We start from the raw sequence: 18,976 nt of genomic DNA, 5'->3' as shown, positions 1-18,976 counted from the left end.
TAATTAACGTTGATTAAATTTACAACAGTTATTGAAAGAATTATAGATATACTACTCCTTAATGCTACCGCTGTGTCAGATTTTAAAATAGCTTTTCGGCGAAAGCACATTTGTCAATATTCTGAGTACAGAGCTCAACCATCAAAGCAAGCTATACAGATACCAGCAAAGTTCTGGAGTCAACTAAACTCAGAATTAGTATTATAAATATTCCCTTACCTTTGCTGATCTTGGTCGGAATGCACTACCAGGACTCCTACTTCCACAATAAATGTTCTTTTTGTTTGAAATACTCCATATTTATGTCCAAATACCTCCGTTTTGTTCGTGCGTACAGATCACTATCCAAAGGCATAACGCGTGTGCGTAAAATAAGAGACAAAAAGTCAAATAGTTCCATTACCGTTCGTAGAAACATGTCAAACGATGTTTACAATCAATCCTTAGGGTCTTTTTAAAATAAAACGTCGATAATATTCCAACCGCACAATAGCGTATTCATTACAGAGGAAAAAGGAGAGGCGCGCCAACGTGCCCGCGCAGTGAACAACTCACTGCTCCCAGGCAGTCCACTGATAGACTGAGCTCCTATTCTCTGCCCAGTAACAGGAGACACATGAAAGACATTTCTAAAGGCTGTTGACAGCCAATGGAAGCCGTAGGAAGTGCAAAATGACCCCACAGACACTGTAGTTTGAACAGGGATTAGATAGAACTACAAATCACTTCCTGGTTGGATTTTTTTGTCAGGTTTTTGCCTGCCATATGAGTTCTGTTATACTAACAGACATCATTCAACCAGTTTTAGAAACTTCAGAGTTTTTTTCTATCAAAATCTACTAATAATATGCATATCTTAGTTTCTGGGAGTGAGTAGGAGGCAGTTTACTCTGGGCTCGTCAGTCATCCAAGCGACTCAATACTGCCACCATCCATAAGAAGTTAACCCCCTCCCTCCCCCCTCCAGGCCAGTCTGTCTGTTTGGGGATGGGGGGGTCTAGGAGTGGTGCTGTTCCTCATCACTTTCGGACCCTTCGCTATCTTCTACCTGGCCTTCTATATCTGCTGCGTTGTAGGCGGGTAAGTGTGCAAAACCTGTTTGAAGTTAAGTCATTTATAGATGTTTATGTGAAATGATCTGTCTTGGTTGTATCCCAGCTTTCAATAGGTTTTTACTGAGATTACTAATGAATCTGGTTTACCTGTCTTCTCCCTCTCTCCTCTCCTCCTCCAGTGGTTTTGCGGTCACTCTGTTGTTTGGGAAGACTAACTCAGAGAGACATCTAGAGAAGTGTGAACACTCCTACCTGCCAGCCACGCAAACGGGTATACTGAAGGTATGAAACACACACATGCACACACTCACCAACACACACTCACACAAATAATGACTCTCTCTCTTCTCCCCTCCCCCTTCATCTCTTTCTTTCCCCCCCAGACGTTGGATGAGATGAGGTTGGAGCAGAAGCCTATAAAGATAGACAGGAGACTGACTGGCTCCAACTACATAGACGAGCCTCTGCAACAGGTAAGTAACAGATGGATGAAGGATGGGCAGATGAAAACAAACGGAGAGGGAGCACAGTGCTGACACACAGATACTTTCTGTTTACTGGGTTCTGTCTATACAACTACGATTGAAGCCAAGTCACCAGTTTTAGTCTGCAACTATCTCAATGTAGACATTTATGTCTCTGTAGCAAAGGGGTGTGTTTGTATTTCTGACTGTCTTAGTAGATGTTTATGTATGTGTCTCAGTGTTGAACATAACAGACATATTCCCTCTGTTAGTCCTAGAGAATGATAGCTGTGACTGAAATGTCTCCACTAAAGTGCTAGTTACTTAGTTGCTATAGCAGCCAGATAAAGTGAGAACATGTCATTAAGTAGCCTAATTAGATCATGACCTGCCTGGATCAGCAGCCCCACTGTCTCTCTGCAGACGTCACTGTGTGTTTGTGTGTGTGTGTGTGTGGTCCTGCATGGTTTATCTCCCTCTTGTGTTCTGTATGGCCACTGTGGGTTTAATGAAAATGGACTTCTCACCTACAATAATGACTGGCCAGTTTCTCTCACTCAAACACTCTCTCTCTTCCTCCTCTCCCTCTCCAGGTCATCCAGTTTGCATTGAGAGATTATATTCAGTATTGGTATTACACTCTGAGTGAGGATGAGTCTTTCCTGCTGGAAATCAGACAGACTGTCCAGAACGCTCTGGTCCAGTTCTCTACACGGTAACATTCTATTACTACTATATTACTGGTGATTTACTGCTCTTCCTTACTTCTCTATAACTAGTGTGTTATTATTAATATTATACAGGTCTAAAGAGGTGGACTGGCAGCCTTATTTCACCACCAGACTGGTGGATGACTTCGCTACTCACCTCCGAGTCTTCAGAAAGGCCCAGGACAGACTGGAGCGCAGGGATGACAATAAACAGAGTACTAATACACACACACCGACAGACATGCACTCTCCCTCTCTCTGACATGATGATTGTGGTGATGTTGATGAAGGTGATGATGATGATGATGAAGATGGTGGTGATGTGTTTCTAGGGGACTTGGAGGAGATGGTGGAGTCATTCTTTGAGGCGGAGGTAGAGATGGAGAGGAACGTCTGCAGAGACGTGGTCTGCACCTCCCTGAAGGATGAAGAAGGTAGACACACACACTTCCCATTAGAGCGAGGAAGGTTCACACGCTGCACCTCAACACGAAAGTTGAAGCAACTTTGAATATATATATATATATATATATATATATATATATATATATATCTATCTATCTATACACACACACTGAGTGAACAAAACATTAAGAACACCTGCTCTTTCCATGAGACTGACCAGGTGAATCCAGGTGGAAGCTGTGATCCCTTATTGATGTTACCTGTTAATTCCACTTCCATCAGTGTAGATGAAGGAAGGACAAAATATGTTAAGTTCCTTTGAACGGGGTATGGTAGTAGGTGCCAGGCACACTGGTTTGTTTTTCATGCTCAACCGTTTCCCGTGTGTATCAAGAATGGTCCACCACCCAAAGGACATCCAGCCAACTTGACACAACTGTGGGAAGCATTGAATCAACATGGGCCAGCATCCCTGTGGAACGCTTTCCACACCTTGTACAGTCCATGCCCTGATGAATTGAGGCTGTTCTGAGGGCAAAAGGGGGGTTGCAACTCAATATTAGCAAGGTGTTCCTAATGTTTGGTATACCCTGGTGTACATCATAATGTTGACATTCAGGTACTGACATCTCTGTGTGTGTCTCTGTGTCAGGGTTCCTAAGGGACTTGTGTGAGGTGCTGCTCTACCTTTTACTACCTCCTGGAGACTTCCACAACAAGAACATGAGATACTTCCTTAGGGTGAGACACACACACACACACACACACACACGCACACGCACACACACGCACAAGACAAGCACACACTCACACTGTGACACAAACACACACTGAAACACACAAACCAACATGAAATTGAGTGTGATGTGTGGTCCTGAGTGGCTCAGTCAGTAGAGCATGGCACTTGCAACACCAAGGGTTGTGTGTTAGATACCCACTGGGGCCACCCATACATAAATATCTATGCACGCATGAATGTAAGTGGATAAAAGCTGTCTACTAAATGGCATAAAGTCATATTTTATGTGATGTAATTTGATTGTGTCCATGTCCCAGGAGATTCTGGCTCGCGGCGTTCTCCTTCCCCTGGTCAACCAGCTGAGTGATCCTGATTACATCAACCAGTTCGTTATCTGGATGGTCAGTATCAGTAATCACATTGATAATCAATATCATTATCAATATTACCACTTGATCAACCAGTTGTATAAGGTTAGTAGAGATCAATAACATTCATCAACTGATATAAATGTTACATAAGCGCGTGTGTATGCCTGCATGCGTGTTTGTGTGTGTATATGTGTGTAGATCCGGGACTCTAGCTGTAACTACGAGGCATTTATGAACATCTTGAAGCTGACAGACAAAGTGTCTGAGCTGGAGGCTGTTAAAGACAAGGCCCTGGAGGAACTACAGTACCTACGATCACTGGACACCGCAGGAGACGGTACACACATGCACACAGACATGCATGACACCACACTTTTACCATAAAATAAACTCAGCAAAAAAAGAAATGTCCCTTTTTTCAGGACCCTGTCTTTCAAAGATAATTCGTACAAATCCAAATAACTTCACAGATCTTCATTGTAAAAGGTTTAAACACTGTTTCCCATGCTTGTTCAATGAACCATAAACAATTAATGAACATTCACCTGTGGAACGGTCGTTAAGACACTAACAGCTTACAGACGGTAGGCAATTAAGGTCACAGTTATGAAAACTTAGGACACTAAAGAGGCCTTTCTGCTGGGGCGGCAGGGTAGCCTAGTGATTAGAGCAGTGGACTAGTAACCGAAAGGTTGCAAGTTCGAATCCCCGTCGTTCTGCCCCTAGGCCGTCATTGAAAATAAAAATGTGTTCTTAAGTAAAGGTAAAAATAAAATAAACTCTGAAAAACGCCCAGGGTCCCTGCTCATCTGCGTGAACGTGCCTTAGGCATGCTGCAAGGAGGACTGGTCACCATAGCAATAGAGGACTGCAGATGTGGCCAGGGCAATAAATTGCAATGTCCGTACTGTGAGACGCCTAAGACAGCTCTACAGGGAGACAGAACGGACAGCTGATCGTCCTCACAGTGGCAGACCACGTGTAACAACACCTGCACAGGATCGGTACATCCGAACATCACACCTGCGGGACAGGTACAGGATGGCAACAACAACTGCCCTCCATCAGTGCTCAGACCGTCCGAAATAGGCTGAGAGAGGCTGGACTGAGGGCTTGTAGGCCTGTTGTAAGGCAGGTCCTCACCAGACATCATTGGCAACAATGTCGCCTTTGGGCACAAACCCACCATCGCTGGACCAGACGGGACTGGAAAAAAGTGCTCTTCACTGACGAGTCACATTTTTTTTCACCAGGGGTGATGGTCAGATTTACGTTTATCGTTGAAGGAATGAGCGTTACAACAAGGCCTGTACTCTGGAGTGGGATCGATTTGGAGGTGGATCATGGGTCTGGGGCGGTGTGTCACAGCATCATCGGACTGAGCTTGTTGTTATTGCAGGCAATCTCAACGCTGTGTGTTACAGGGAAGACATCCTCCTCCCTCATGTGGTACCCTTCCTGCAGGCTCATCCTGACATGACCCTCCAGCATGACAATGCCACCAGCCATAATACTCGTTCTGTGCGTGATTTCCTGCAAGACAGGAATGTCAATGTTCTGCCATGGCCAGCGAAGAGCCCGGATCTCAATCCCCTCCAGGATCGAAGGGTGAGGGCTAGGGCCATTCCCCCCCAGAAATGTCCGGGAACTTGCAGGTACCTTGGTGGAAGAGTGGGGTAACATCTCACAGCAAGAACTGGCAAATCTGGTGCAGTCCATGAGGAGGATATGCACTGTAGTACTTAATGCAGCTGGTGGCCACACCAGATACTGACTGTTACTTCTGATTTTGACCCCCCCTCCCCCCTTGTTCAGGGACACATTATTCAATTTCTGCTAGTCACATGTCTGTGGAACTTGTTCAGTTTATGTCTCAGTTGTTGAATCTTATGTTCATACAAATATCTACACATGTTAAGTTTACTGAAAATAAACGCAGTTGACAGTGAGAGGACATTTTTGTTGTTGTTGCTGAGTTTATACATACAATCCCTCAAAAATATATATATTAATCTCTCATTCCACTCTCCTCTCCCTCCCTCCATCCCATTCCTTCCCTCTTTCTCTCCCTCTCTCAGATATCAATGTTATAAAGAATCAGATCAACAGTCTGTTGTTTGTGAAGAAGGTCTGTGAGACCAGGATACAGAGGCTACAGTCAGGGAAGGTCAGACATGGGCTATTATGGAGAGTTTGATGAACAGTGAAAATGAGTTAAACACACACTTACTAAACCTCTTTCTCTCTCGTTCTCACGCTTTCTATCTCTCCTTATCTCATCTCTCTATTTCTGCTGTAGGAAGTAGATACTCTAAAACTAGCAGCTAATTTCGGCAAGCTGTGCATCATACCGCTGGAACACATCCTTGTTCACAACATCGCCTTGCAATTCTTTATGGGTTAGTACTGTACCACACACACAACACTGTCATGCAAGCCGACTTGTTTTTATATTTTATTTAACCTTTATTTGTTTTATTTCATCTTTATTTAACCAGGTAGGCCAGTTGAGAGCAAGTTGTCATTTACAACTGCGACCTGGCCAAGATAAAGCAAAGCAGTGTGACACAAACAACAACACAGAGTTACACATGGAGTAAACAAACATACAGTCAATAATACAATAGAAAATCTGTAATACACTCTGTGAAGTGAGGAGGTAAGGCAATAAATAGGCCATAGTGGCAAGTAATTACAATTTAGCAATTAAACACTGGAGTGATAGATGTGCAGAAGATGATTGTGCAAGTAGAGATACTGGGGTGCAAAAGAGCAGAAAACAAAAAAACAACTATAGGGATGAGGTAGGTAGTTGGTTGGATGAGCTATTTACAGATGGGCTGTGTACAGCTGCAACGATCGGTAAGCTGCTCTGACAGCCGATGCTTGAAGTTAGTGAGGGAGATATGACTCCAGCGATTTTTGCAATTCGTTCCAGTCATTGGCAGCAGAGAACTGGAAGGAAAGGCAGCCAAAGTAGGTGTTGGCTTTGGGGATGACCAGTGAAATATACCTGCTGGAGCGCCTGCTACGGGGTGGGTGTTGTTATGGTGACCAGTGAGCTGAGATAAGGCGGGGCTTTACCTAGCAAAGACTTATAGATGACCTGGAGCCAGTTGGTTTGGCGACGAATATGTAGTGAGGGCCAGCCAACGAGAGCATACAGGTAGCAGTGGTGGGTAGTATATGGGGCTTTGGTGACAAAACAGATGGCACTGTGATAGACTGCATCCAATTTGCTGAGTAGAGTATTGGAGGCTATTTTGTAAATGACATCGCCGAAGTCAAGGATCGGTAGGATAGTCAGTTTTACTAGGGTATGTTTGGCAGCATGAGTGAAGCAGGCTTTGTTGCGAAATAGGAAGACGATTCTAGATTCAATTTTGGATTGGAGATGCTTAATATGAGTCTGGAATGAGAGTTTACAGTCTAGCCAGACACCTAGGTATTTGTAGATGTCCACATATTCCAAGTCAGAACATCCAGAGTAGTGATGCTAGGCGGATGGGCGGGTGCGGGCAGCGATCAGTTGAAGAGCATGCATTTAGTTTTACTAGCGTTTAAGAGCAGTTGGAGGCCATGGAAGGAGTGTTGTGTGGCATTGAAGCTCGTTTGGAGGTTTGTTAACACAGTTTCCAACCAGGCAAGTCAATTAAGAACAAATTCTTATTTACAATGACTGCCAGGCAAGAGTCAAATGGTCTCCGGTGGGGACGTGGGACAACACAGACAGAAGACACTGGAAAAACCACATACAACAGCAAACAAAGTGTGTGTGTGTGTGTGTGTGTGTGTGTGTGTGTGTGTGTGTGTGTGAAGGCATGTGTGTGAAGGCATGTGTGTGCCTGACAGTGGAGGGCTACAGAGGAACATCCTAACCCCTTACCTCTGACCTCTGCCCTCTCCTGTAGACTACATGCAGGCGGCTGGGGCCCAGGCAGAGCTGTTCTTCTGGCTGACAGTAGAGGGCTACAGAGTAACAGCCCAGCAACAACTAGAGGTGATGGAGGGATGGCAGAAGGATGGAAAGAAGGGAGGTTCTACTAAAGGACTGCTGAAGGCTGCAGCACTAGGGGTCTATGAACAGTACCTGTCTGATAAGGTAACACACACGCTTTCACAACATACACATACACTTTTGCAACACGTGCTCAAACCCACACATTTTCTTAAACTTTTGTCCACCTTTCTTTCTCTCTCTCTCTCTCTCTCTCTCTCTCTCTCTCTCTTTCTTCCTCTTCCTCTTCCTTTCTCTTTCTCCCTCTTCCTCTCTCTCTCTTTCTCCCTCTTCCCCTCTCTCTCTCCAGGCGTCCCCCAGGGTGCAGGTAGATGAGGTGTCTGTAGTCAAACTGAGAGAGAAGCTACAGAAGGAAGGCGACCCCACGCCAGAGATATTCGACGACATCCAGAGAAAAGTGTGTTTTTGTTAGTCTGATTAAAAACGTTATCAACTGTCGGAGACTGTAACAGCTAGCAAGCATATTGGAGACCTTTGTACTCAATGCTTCGTTGTGGATCCAAATAAAGTATTCCCATGTGTTCTGGTGTGTGTGTTGCAGGTGTATGACATGATGCTTCGTGATGACAGGTACTACCCGTCGTTCAGACAGAGTCCCCTCTACATCAGGATGTTAGCTGAACTGGACATGCTGAAAGAACCCTCTTATAGAGGATCAGATGACGGAGATGGAGGTTAGTACGGTCTGTCTGTGCACTGTAAGCATAGCTTAACCCTAACCCAGGGGTGAGAGGAGGGTTTTTGCTTCTCCCCTGTTTTATCAATGAAGGTAATTGATTAGTTAGGAACTCACCTCACCTGGTTGTCTAGGTCTTAGTTGGACACCTATTGAAAACAAATAACAAAACCAACAGGACACACGACCCTCCGTGGAATGAGTTTCACACCCCTGGCCTAACCTATTCCCCATGACTTTGAAGAGAAACTGTTGTCCTATATCTCAAACTATTTCTCTCTCTTCCTCTACAGAATCGTTCAACGGTTCTCCAACAGGAAGCATTAATCTGGTAAGTCCTGGTCAGTCCCTGAGACACACCAGCGCTCAGTGCAGTCATGAAATACAGCCCGAGTCACGGTACTGTCTTTTAGAACCGGTGTTATTGGACCTCTGGTGTTCGCTACCCTGCTATAGAGTTGTTAAGATTTAACAACTGTTAGGAAATGGTTGACTTTTATTGCGGTCGAAGTAGCAGTGTCGCTGCTGTTGATTGGCTGTTAGTACAGGGATTAACAGTATCACAGGTGTTGATTGGATGTTAGTCCAGAGATTGGCAGTATCTCTGGTTCTTAATGGTTGTTTCTCTCCACTGTTTACAGTCTCTGGATGACCTTTCGAATTCCTGCCATGACGACAATATACAGCTACACGCCTTCATCTCTGACACAGGTACTCACACACTTGAATTCAGACTTGTGATATCCAGTCAGATGAGTGTGTTGTCTGTGGTGGGATGTGATGTATTGTAAGCTAGTGTGCTACTGAAAGTTAACCAACTACCATTGTCCCCTCACTTGCATGTGTGACTACTGACTACTAATGTGGTTTCATTCAGATATGTGTGGGTACAACAGTAGTGGCCTTAAAAGCGTTACCCTGTCAAAATGCCTTGATGCTGTAAGGAGCCTAGATGCAGTGTTGTCTCCTAACACTACAAGACGGCAGTCCAGTGAGTTCCATTATTTATGGCATGGAAGATGTGTCTTGGATGATAAAATAGCAAGGGCAGGGTGGGCAAGATTTTACAGCGGTGCGACGAGTAACTTTTTTTATGGCCAGGACTGTGTGTGTGCCTTTTTGAACTACTGACCACTCCCCCGACTAGCCCCCACCTCCCCTCTCATCACCCTTTGACCTGTAACCTCATCTCCTCACGTTAACCATCAACTTGTATCACTCATGTTACCATCTCATTTTGCTGCTACTTTTCTTTTTACACTTTCATTATTTCATCACCTTTACCATTTCTTCTCTTTTTCCTTTTTCCTTCACTTATTCCTTTGCTACTTTTTGTCATCTGTCCTCATTCCCCTTCTCTGTCTCTGTCTGTGCACTTCCTGTTTCTCCTGCCTCCCTTCCCTATCCCTCTCCTCCTCCTCCTCGCCCTCTCCTGCCTCCTCTTCCCCCTGGGCTCTGTGTATCAGTAGCTGATGCTTGTCTCCCCGGGGCTGGGTTGGGTATGGGGTTGGGGCTGCTGGGTGCTACAGGGGTGTGTAACGACCACGGCAAGACCTACGCCCTCTACGCCATCACCGTGTGCCGCCGTAACCACGACGGCAGCGAGGACTCCTGGAAAACCTACCGCCGCTACTCCGACTTCCACGACTTCCACATGAGGATCACGGAGCAGGTAAAGGTAAATATATGTGTTCCTATAACAAAGTCCTTCTGACTTCTAAGGTGTGTACATAGATTTGGAAAGGTGGCATACCTTCTATCCTTGCAATTGCATCTTCTGTGACAGCATCTCCATTTTAAAGTTGTACGTTTATTCTACTTCTAAGAGTGCATTGGCAGTTTGTAAATAAACTGAAAAGGTGCATAACACCACCTAATGTGCTGGAGTGCATATAGTCTGAACAGGTATAAAGCCAATGTTGGTGATTTACTGTCTCCTGCACTTATGGAATTTTGCTTACCTGGATGAAATGATGTGATCCTGCCTTAACCCATAGCAAGTCCCACCCAGTCGACTACTTCAAAGTGGTGGAAGCCTGTGTGTTGTACCTCCATTTTGGGAACCTGGCATGTATGTGTGTGTTTGATATATTCCAGTTTGAGAACTTGACGTCGATCCTGAAGCTGCCAGGGAAGAAGACGTTCAACAACATGGACAGAGACTTCCTGGAGAAGAGGAAAAAAGATCTCAACGCATACCTACAGGTAGGAGTGTGTGTGTGTAGTTGTTTCTTTAGTATACCTGTTTTACGTGGCTATGACCATTCCTCTCTTCTCTCTCTCTCTGTGTGTGTGTGTTAGCTGCTGCTGAATCCAGAGATGGTGAAGGCCTGTCCTACTCTCGTCCCATATGTCTATGACTTCCTGGAGAATAAGCAATACAGCAAGGGCAAGGGAGACTTCGCACGCAAGGTACACACACACACACACACACACACACACACACACACACACACACACACACACGGCAGATAGCCTATCGGTTAAGAGCTTTGGGACAGAAACCGAAAGATCGCTGGTTCGAGTCCCCGAGCCGACTAAGTGAAACATCTGTCAACGTGTCCTTGAGCAAGGGACTTAACCCTAACCCTAACCCTAATTGCTCCTGTAAGCAGACACTCTTGCTCTGGGTAAGAGTGTCTGCTAAATGATATATCTTTTTATATTTAAAAACACTCCCGTTGCCCAGCTGTACATACTCAAGTGGCTTAGTTACGGCATCGCTCACTACACTCACCTGTCGCGTGTTTGTCTGTGTGTGGCCCATTTACATTATTTAGCAGATTCTCTTATACAGTAGTTAGTGAATACATTTTCATACTGGTCCCTCATGGGAATCGAACCCACAACCCTGGCGTTGCGAGCGTCATTGTTTACCAACTGAGCCACATGTCTCAACAGATGGATACGTTTGTGAACCCGCTGCGTAGCTCGATGCGTAACGTGTCGAACGCAGTGAAGAGACTGCCAGATAGTCTGGCTGAAGGGATGAACACTGCTGCTGACAACATGGGACGCATGTCAGAGAAACTGGGACAGGACATCAAACAGTCCATGTTCAAGGTAAGGACTCTACCTATTAGGGATGTGACAAATGGAAAACATTTCTTAACGTTTAAACTGAAAAAATCATATTGGTTTTCCATTTAAAACGGTAAGAAAATGCACATAATTCCACGCGATGCAGCTGTGCTGCTGCCAGCAACAGTTTAGGTCTCATGGTGCGTCCCTTTCAGATGGTGAAGCATTGCAGCTGTACTACCATTACTGTCCCTCAATTCCACCTTACAAAGTTTACATTTCCTTCTCATTTAACTTGTCAAAGTATTGCCCTACAGGGTTTCGCTGCCGTCGCTTGTCTTTCTCTACCATTTTTCCAAATGTTAACAACGATGAAGTAGTGGAGTGTCGACTCCAAAAGAACTCCTTGCACGTCGACTCCTATTTCTGAGTGTCAAGATTCAGAATTTTTGGAACAGAGGAGACTTAGTTGCCATACTTCTGAAAACAGAAACACTTGCATCTTTCATAGCGAGCTAGCGAGGAACGGAGAGAGAGGGGAGGGGCACAGTCTAGGCGGGTCGGCCACCAGGCAGAAAGTCAGAACCGTGCACTAGGCCTATCCTGCCAATCAAAAACTGTATCTCGCAATTTCTTGGCTTGCAACGTCTCACAGCGTCAGTAAAGCAAGGCCTATCATCGATGAATAGGCTAGGATACTGAGATGCAACACTTGGCTCTCACAGTGTCTGCGAATGTGCACTGATTCGCTTCACGCTGTTCAGTGTGGTTGCCAGGGCACCAAAACAGCGGAGAAGTTGAGCCTCGCGCTTCAACGATCTTAGTTGTTGCGGAATTTGACCCACTATGCTGTTTACTTTCTGCATCTATGAAAGGGTTTTTCTTAACGTTAAGGATCCCAATTAAACATTTAAACGTTCACGGGCCTACTACCTATACTACAACCTTAATATAACCGACATTGGACGCATGTCTGAGAAACTGGGGCAACATCAAACAGTCCATGTTCAACAGTCTTGCTACACTCTCTAACCTTAAAAGTCCAACCAGACTGACCATGTACTAATTATACTTAGACTATACATCTGACTATACTCTACTGTCTGATGTCCAGGTGCCCCCACTGCTCCCCAAGTCTGACATTGACCCAGAGCACTGCCGGGTCTCGGCCCAGCTGGACGACAACGTGAGTACCACACCCCGACTAGCACACGGTCCCACCTCTCCTCTGAAACATGATCAATTAGTGAAAGCAATATAGTGGTATGACGTTTACATTGGGAGGTGTGTGTGTTCCAGGTGGATGATAACATCCCTCTGCGTGTGATGCTGCTGCTGATGGATGAGGTGTTTGACCTGAAGGAGAGGAACCAGTGGCTTCGCAGGAACATCAAGAACCTTCTGCAGCAACTCATCAGAGCCACATACGGAGACACTATCAACAGGTACTGTACACACACATGCACACACACACACACACCAGGGCCACATACAGAGATCTGACTGTATTGTCTGCCCCTCTGGTCTCTGCAGGAAGATTGTTGATCATGTGGACTTCATGACAGCTCCAGAACAGGTGGCAGACTACGTCAAGAAGTTCAGGTGACAGACACACACACACACGCACTATTAGATCGCTGTGTGTGATTGGTTAGAAGGTAACTCTCTGTGGTCCCGTCCCTGTGCAGGGATTCATACTGGCCCAACGGAATCCTAGCAGAGTCTCCGCCCCGCCGGGACAAGAACATCCGCATGAGGACACGGGTCGCCGCCAAGACCAACCTATTGGGAATCATGCCAGGTAATGCACACAAACACACACACACACACACACACACACACACAGACTGAACACACTTGTTCACTATTAATCCATCATTTCTCACTCTATCCTCCTCTAGATGAGTTGAAGCACATCATAGGGGCGGATACGACTCGTAAAGGCATCCTTCGTGTGTTTGACATGTTCCAACACGGACCAATGAATCGTCGGCTGGTCTACGTGCTCCTAGAAGGATTCCTGGAGACCATGTTCCCTCAGTACAAGTTCCCAGAGCTGTTTGTCAAACTGCACTCCCGTTCGCCGCGCACAGCTAGATACACACAGAAACTTAAGAGCACCTCCCTGAAGAGGTGACAGGAGACTGGGATTGGGCAGTGTACTTGGTGACACACACACTCGCTCACACGCCGTGAGGTAACAGAGGGAGGAGGGGAGTAGTGGAGTAGTGGGGAGGGTGTGTATGTGTGCTGGTGAGAAGAGGTGTGCGTGTCCTTCTTTCTATGTCAGAGGTGCTTTTTGGGCCATCCGAGCACTTAACTCTTCCTCCTCTCCCCTACATGCCTCTCACACTCTCCTCTACTCACTCACACACACCCTCTCCTCTCCTGTGCACAGTTTAGAGACCTCATTTGGGTTTTATTTTATTTTTGTACTTTTTATTTCCTACTAAACTATTTTATTGTAGATGTGTGGTCAGACTGACAGCTGCTCTGATATACACAGCAGCTGATCTCCGTTACTGATACCAGAGAGCAGAGCTATGTATAGAGAAATACATGGGTCGTTTCATGTAATGAGTCCCTTTTGGGTAGTGTTTCCCAAATTCGGTCCTGGGTTCAGTTTTTTTTGCCCTAGCACTACACAGCTGATTTCAAGTAATCAAAGCTTGATGATGAGTTTATTAATCGTCTTTGTAGTGCTAGGGCAAAAACCCAAACATGCGGGACCCCCTTAAGGTCCCAAGGACCAAGTTTGGGGAAACGCAGGGTTAGAGTAATTTGGTGGGAAAGAAATGTAGATTTAATGAAGAGCATATTTTCAACCTAATAAAAAGCATAGTTTCCCATCTCAAGAGGTTAAAGAAAAAAATAACTGGGTGGCAGGTAGCCTAGCAGTTAAGAGCATTGGGCAAGTAACCGAAAGGCCGCTGGTTGGAATCCACGAGCCGACTAGGTGAAAAATCTGTCGGTGCCTTTAACGGCAATTAACCATAATTGTTCCTGTAAGTCGCTCTGGATAAGGGTGTCTGCTAAATGACTAAAATGAAGAAACAAACATGCTAAATGTAAGTGCCAGATAAAGTAACAGGGTTGACCGTAACAGGGTTGACCGTAACAGGGTTGACCGTAACAGGGTGACGATTTCATCTTAAATCAGCCATAAATCCCTTGTGACCGGGGGAATGGAAGGCTCTTGTGTGCAACAGGGAGGGGCAATTGAATACCAGCTTCACAAAAAACAATGAATTGTTAAAACATTTTTTGCCTTTGTATCTATGAGTAACGGGGTTGACGTGTTATCCTCAACCCACTCAGTTTTCCACCACAAATCAAGAGAAAATGGCAAAAAAAGAGTATAACCAGCTCATCTGCTTTTACATTATAATTTTACTGTTAAATGTTCCATTTTTCATTTGAATTTTTAAAAAAAGGAATAGGATAGTTCATTTAACAGGGTTTACCTGAATGAATCACACTAAATAAATACTCTTCACAAATTACATTGTCAAAGCAACAATATAACTTAGTCTTCACAGTGATGGTGAAAACTTGGGTTAACATCTTCCTAGAAGTCACAGAGAGTGCACAGAGGGACATGGCAAAATGCAGAATTGTGGCACTTCAGCAAGTCTATTCATATTAAAAATCAAATGTGTTGAATTGTCCATGTGGTCACTTCATTTAATATAACAGGCTTTTAAAGATGCACTATGCAGAAATCGATCTGCCATTTCCTGGTTGCGAAAATTCTAGTAGTTCACCTAATTTCAGTTTATGACGAAACAAGCAAGTACAGGGAAGAGAATCATTGTACTATGTAAACCGCCCTGAAATAGCTTTTCGATAACCCAAAATATTGTATTTTCAGCTGTTTGACGCTGGTGTACAAAAAAACGAAAGTAAAAGTTGCTAAATGAAACTTAAGACCGTGAAGCATAGAAATAACCCACAGAACATATATACTGCTTCTAAGACTTGCTTTCAATGAGTGACAGATCTATAACTCATATTTCTGCGTGAATTTGGTCGGGTCGCCCAAAAAGTAACATATTGCAGCTATAAAAATCAATATTGCCGCACAATTTCTACTAAAAATATCAAAGGGATGCAAAAGGGACTCATTTCGTAGAACGACCCACATAGGTTGAATGGCATATGTTGTGTATATACTGTACCTGTACATAGAAATAGAATTAATAGATTCTTTTTCTACGGGTATATATGGGTCTGACTTATACTGTAAGCTTTTAAACAGCAGGAGACAGATGAGGAAATAGAGACAGAGAATGGGCCTGCAGTGTCAACCACATCCGGTTCTGCAAGGCGTGTGTTTTTTCACGTTTTTGTTATTTTGTGTTTTTTTTACACAATGTGACATCATCCATGCCTGCCATAATCCTTTCGGACACAAGGAGGCAGGGTTTGGCCTAAAGGCCATTTCCCCTTTTTAATGCACCGGTCAGTAGCCATGACAACCAAAGCCCTAGCTGTTTGTGTGTCTGTGTGTAGACAGGCAGGATAGAGACAGCTCTAGTCTACTCACTGTGCTTCCTATTGTTAATCATGTGAAAGAAGAAGAAACCAGAATGCACAGCTCACCTGCTCTCTCTAGAGCTGAGACCTGGGTAAATATGAAATGGCACCCCATTCTAGTGCACTGCTTTTGGACAGACGGAGCCTAATAGTAGTCCACTTTTATATTAGGAATATGGTGCCATTTTGGACAGAGCCAGAATGAAATGAAACAGGCCAGACTGTGTGAATGTTGCCGTCTGTAGAGGTGACTGTCTGTCGGGTGTTTTCGCATACACAGGTATGCCTATTACAATGTACTCTGTGGGTCCTGTCTGTCTGTGTTAGGTCTTTTAGAGGTTTGTGTGTGTTTCTGTGCGTTTGTGTGTGTAGCAGTAAGATGCAGCCCTCCCCAGTCAGACACTGTGCCAGTGTGAGCTTTAGTGAAGCAGCCTTAATACAGACCAAGAGACCATGCTATAGTAACGCTCTCACACACACACTCGCAGCACTACGTTACAAAGAGAAAACCCACTGATATCCTTACTTAATCACACTTTTATTGTCATTCATTTTGTGCAATATTTTTCTTTAATGCATGTGTATTTGAATAACTGTATATTGTATAAAATGTAAACTAAAATGTTTTGAAAAATTGTAGAAAAGGTGAAAGAATTATCCCCCTTCCCCAAAGAAAAAAAGTATTCTAACCCCAACAACCTACATTCCGATGTTAAAAAAACAAAACAAAAAAAATGTATTTAGACTTGTTTTATAAGTCTGTGTTTTTTGGGGGGGTTTCTCACTCCTGATGAATCTGTGGTTTCCGTGCTGATATGTCAGTAGCAGGAAAGAGGAGTGATCCAGCCAGTCGAGCTAAAGCCTCTGGATGGGAATTGCATCCTGTTATATGAACCAATGACAGGAGAGACTTTGTCATCTGACCAATAGAATTGCAGGAATACTGTGTTCCTGTGAACCAATAGAATCACTGCTGAAGAGCACTTACTACCGGAGTTCTTCCATTGGCCGAACAGAGCTCCATTCCACTGCTGCCATTGGATGGAACTGTCTCTCGTCTGCTGTGATTGGCTGGCAATGAGCAGCTCTTGACTGTGATTGACAGCGTGAGGACATTAACTCTGAGCTGTGACACCTTTTTAAAGGGAGGTGGATATTTGTCCCCGGACTGGAGAGTTGACCAGGGGAACCCCATAGGACTTCACCTTAAAAGCCTCCACACTCTCCTCCCGTTCAAGACGGCTTGGCTGTTGATGTTTTTTAATCCCTTAGGGACAGGTTTTCATAGCATTTACCCCACATCAACATGATCCTGTGTTGTATAAATCATGAAATGAATGGGAACAGAATCTAATGGGTGAACACAATGAGACAACACAGCCTCATGTAGATTTTGATGAAACTTTGCTGTGAAAAACTGGGATCTCCTAGTACATTATGAATCTATGATAATGAACCGTGTGCATATCTGTGTACAGTACGTGTCTATAGTGTGCCTAAATGTCTGTCAACTCTATTTTCATATTTTTCTTTAACAAAAGACAAAGATCAAACAGAATGTCATGGTCATTTTAGACTGAAAAGAACTCAAGACTCTAGAACCAGAGAAATCGAAAGATTTTAGAGCCAGGGGTGGGTTCTAGACTCTAGAACCAGGGGTTGCCAACCCTCTTCCTGGAGAACTACTGGCTTTTGCTTCAACCCTGCTCTGTTCTAATACACCCAATTTAGCCAATCAAGGTCTCGATGAGGAGCAGCTGAACCAGGTGTGTTAGAGCAGGGCTGGAGCAAAATCCTGCACAGGAGGGTAGCTCTCCAAGAACAGAGTTGGAGACCCCTACTCTGTGGTGTTTCTTGCATCATGCTTATCAAACTATTCCTTTGGAGACCCTGAACTCCGATCAGTATAACACTAATAATAAAATGGTAACTAACTGACCACTGTGTGGTGTGTGGCACGTGTTGCTCTTCAGTGATCTCTCTCTCTCTCCTTCAGAGTCCCTTGCATCCTCCCACTCTGTCTCACTTTTCTCCCTCACTCTTTTCCTCTCTCTGCAACCACACACTCCAGCTACAGTTAGCAGGTGCTGCTGTTAGCAGCTTAACACGGTTTAGGAGATGTAGATTTGTAAAAACATTCACACTCACCAGCTTAGCAGCAGTCTAGCCTAAGATGGCTGCAGGGCTTAGAGTAGCTGTAGGGCATCTCTCACTTACATACAACATGAATGATGCGTTAAAAACAACTGGGAACTAAGGGGGAAAAATTGTTCCGACTAGGAAAAATAGTTTTGAACGGTCATCCAACTCGGAATTCTAATTCGAAAACTCAGGCATCTTTCTGGAGCTCCGACCTGAAGATCACTGACGTCATGATTTGACCTTGTTTTTTTCCAGAGTTCCCAGTTGTCTTGAAAGCACCAAAATACACTCCCCTTGGCAGCTGATTTGTAGCCAGTGCTATGTCATGACTTCTGTCGCTGCAAGGTGGCGTCCTTTCATCTTCAGTGGACCATACTGTATTAATCTGTCTGGTCTATAGACTTTAATCCGATGGCTCCTGGGTATCTCATATCTGAGCCACATTATTCACTGATATACATTTGATAAGGAATGTCCCCAGGTCGGGGAGACTCTTCAGGCAAAAGGTCAGAGGTAGCCTATCCAGTGACAGCACAAGCTATTAATAACAGTCATTATAGGGACAGACTGCATGTCAATCAACCACCCTGAGCAGGGCCAGTTCCAGGCATAAGTGACATGAGGTCATTTAGGGCCCCCAGCCATTAGGGAACTCAGTCGGGCCTCAAACTTACTATTGAGAGTAGGGATAGTAGAATACACTAAGAATACAATAAATGTGATTGTGCATCAGCAGTTTTTCTCTGGTTATTACAGTCACTGGCAGTCACTCATTTAGCCATGTCAGCTAATCATTTTTAGATTGGTAGTTAGTCTAGTCAGCTTAGTCAGCTATCTAA

At 44.5% G+C, this 18,976-nt stretch overlaps 1 protein-coding gene across 5 annotated transcripts in view; it reads left to right on the top strand.

The window, feature by feature from the left end:
- LOC106588736 (sorting nexin-13) overlaps window positions 1-17,933 on the top strand; it is a 33,659-nt gene extending 15,726 nt beyond the window's left edge. The window contains exons 2-26 of one of the 5 annotated variants that reach the window (XM_045709232.2): window positions 968-1,080; window positions 1,235-1,337; window positions 1,439-1,528; window positions 2,113-2,234; window positions 2,323-2,444; window positions 2,562-2,663; window positions 3,287-3,375; window positions 3,691-3,774; window positions 3,943-4,081; window positions 5,823-5,911; window positions 6,044-6,143; window positions 7,656-7,846; window positions 8,052-8,159; window positions 8,304-8,436; window positions 8,732-8,769; window positions 9,080-9,149; window positions 9,905-10,110; window positions 10,536-10,643; window positions 10,740-10,850; window positions 11,340-11,501; window positions 12,574-12,645; window positions 12,759-12,904; window positions 12,993-13,061; window positions 13,148-13,260; window positions 13,361-17,933. In XM_045709232.2, coding sequence (XP_045565188.1) covers window positions 968-1,080; window positions 1,235-1,337; window positions 1,439-1,528; window positions 2,113-2,234; window positions 2,323-2,444; window positions 2,562-2,663; window positions 3,287-3,375; window positions 3,691-3,774; window positions 3,943-4,081; window positions 5,823-5,911; window positions 6,044-6,143; window positions 7,656-7,846; window positions 8,052-8,159; window positions 8,304-8,436; window positions 8,732-8,769; window positions 9,080-9,149; window positions 9,905-10,110; window positions 10,536-10,643; window positions 10,740-10,850; window positions 11,340-11,501; window positions 12,574-12,645; window positions 12,759-12,904; window positions 12,993-13,061; window positions 13,148-13,260; window positions 13,361-13,596 — 2,916 coding nt within the window. In that variant the 3' untranslated portion in view covers window positions 13,597-17,933. The other 4 variants (XM_014178017.3, XM_014178020.3, XM_014178019.3 and 1 more) reach the window with 4 other exon arrangements.
- Window positions 17,934-18,976: the final 1,043 nt, after the last annotated feature.

Source organism: Salmo salar, chromosome 27 (assembly GCF_965601325.2).
Source record: "Salmo salar chromosome 27, fSalSal1, whole genome shotgun sequence".
NCBI classification, from domain to species: Eukaryota; Metazoa; Chordata; class Actinopteri; order Salmoniformes; family Salmonidae; genus Salmo; species Salmo salar.
The sequence above is the reverse complement of the archived record's forward strand: the minus strand, read 5'-3'. Positions and strand labels throughout refer to the sequence as shown.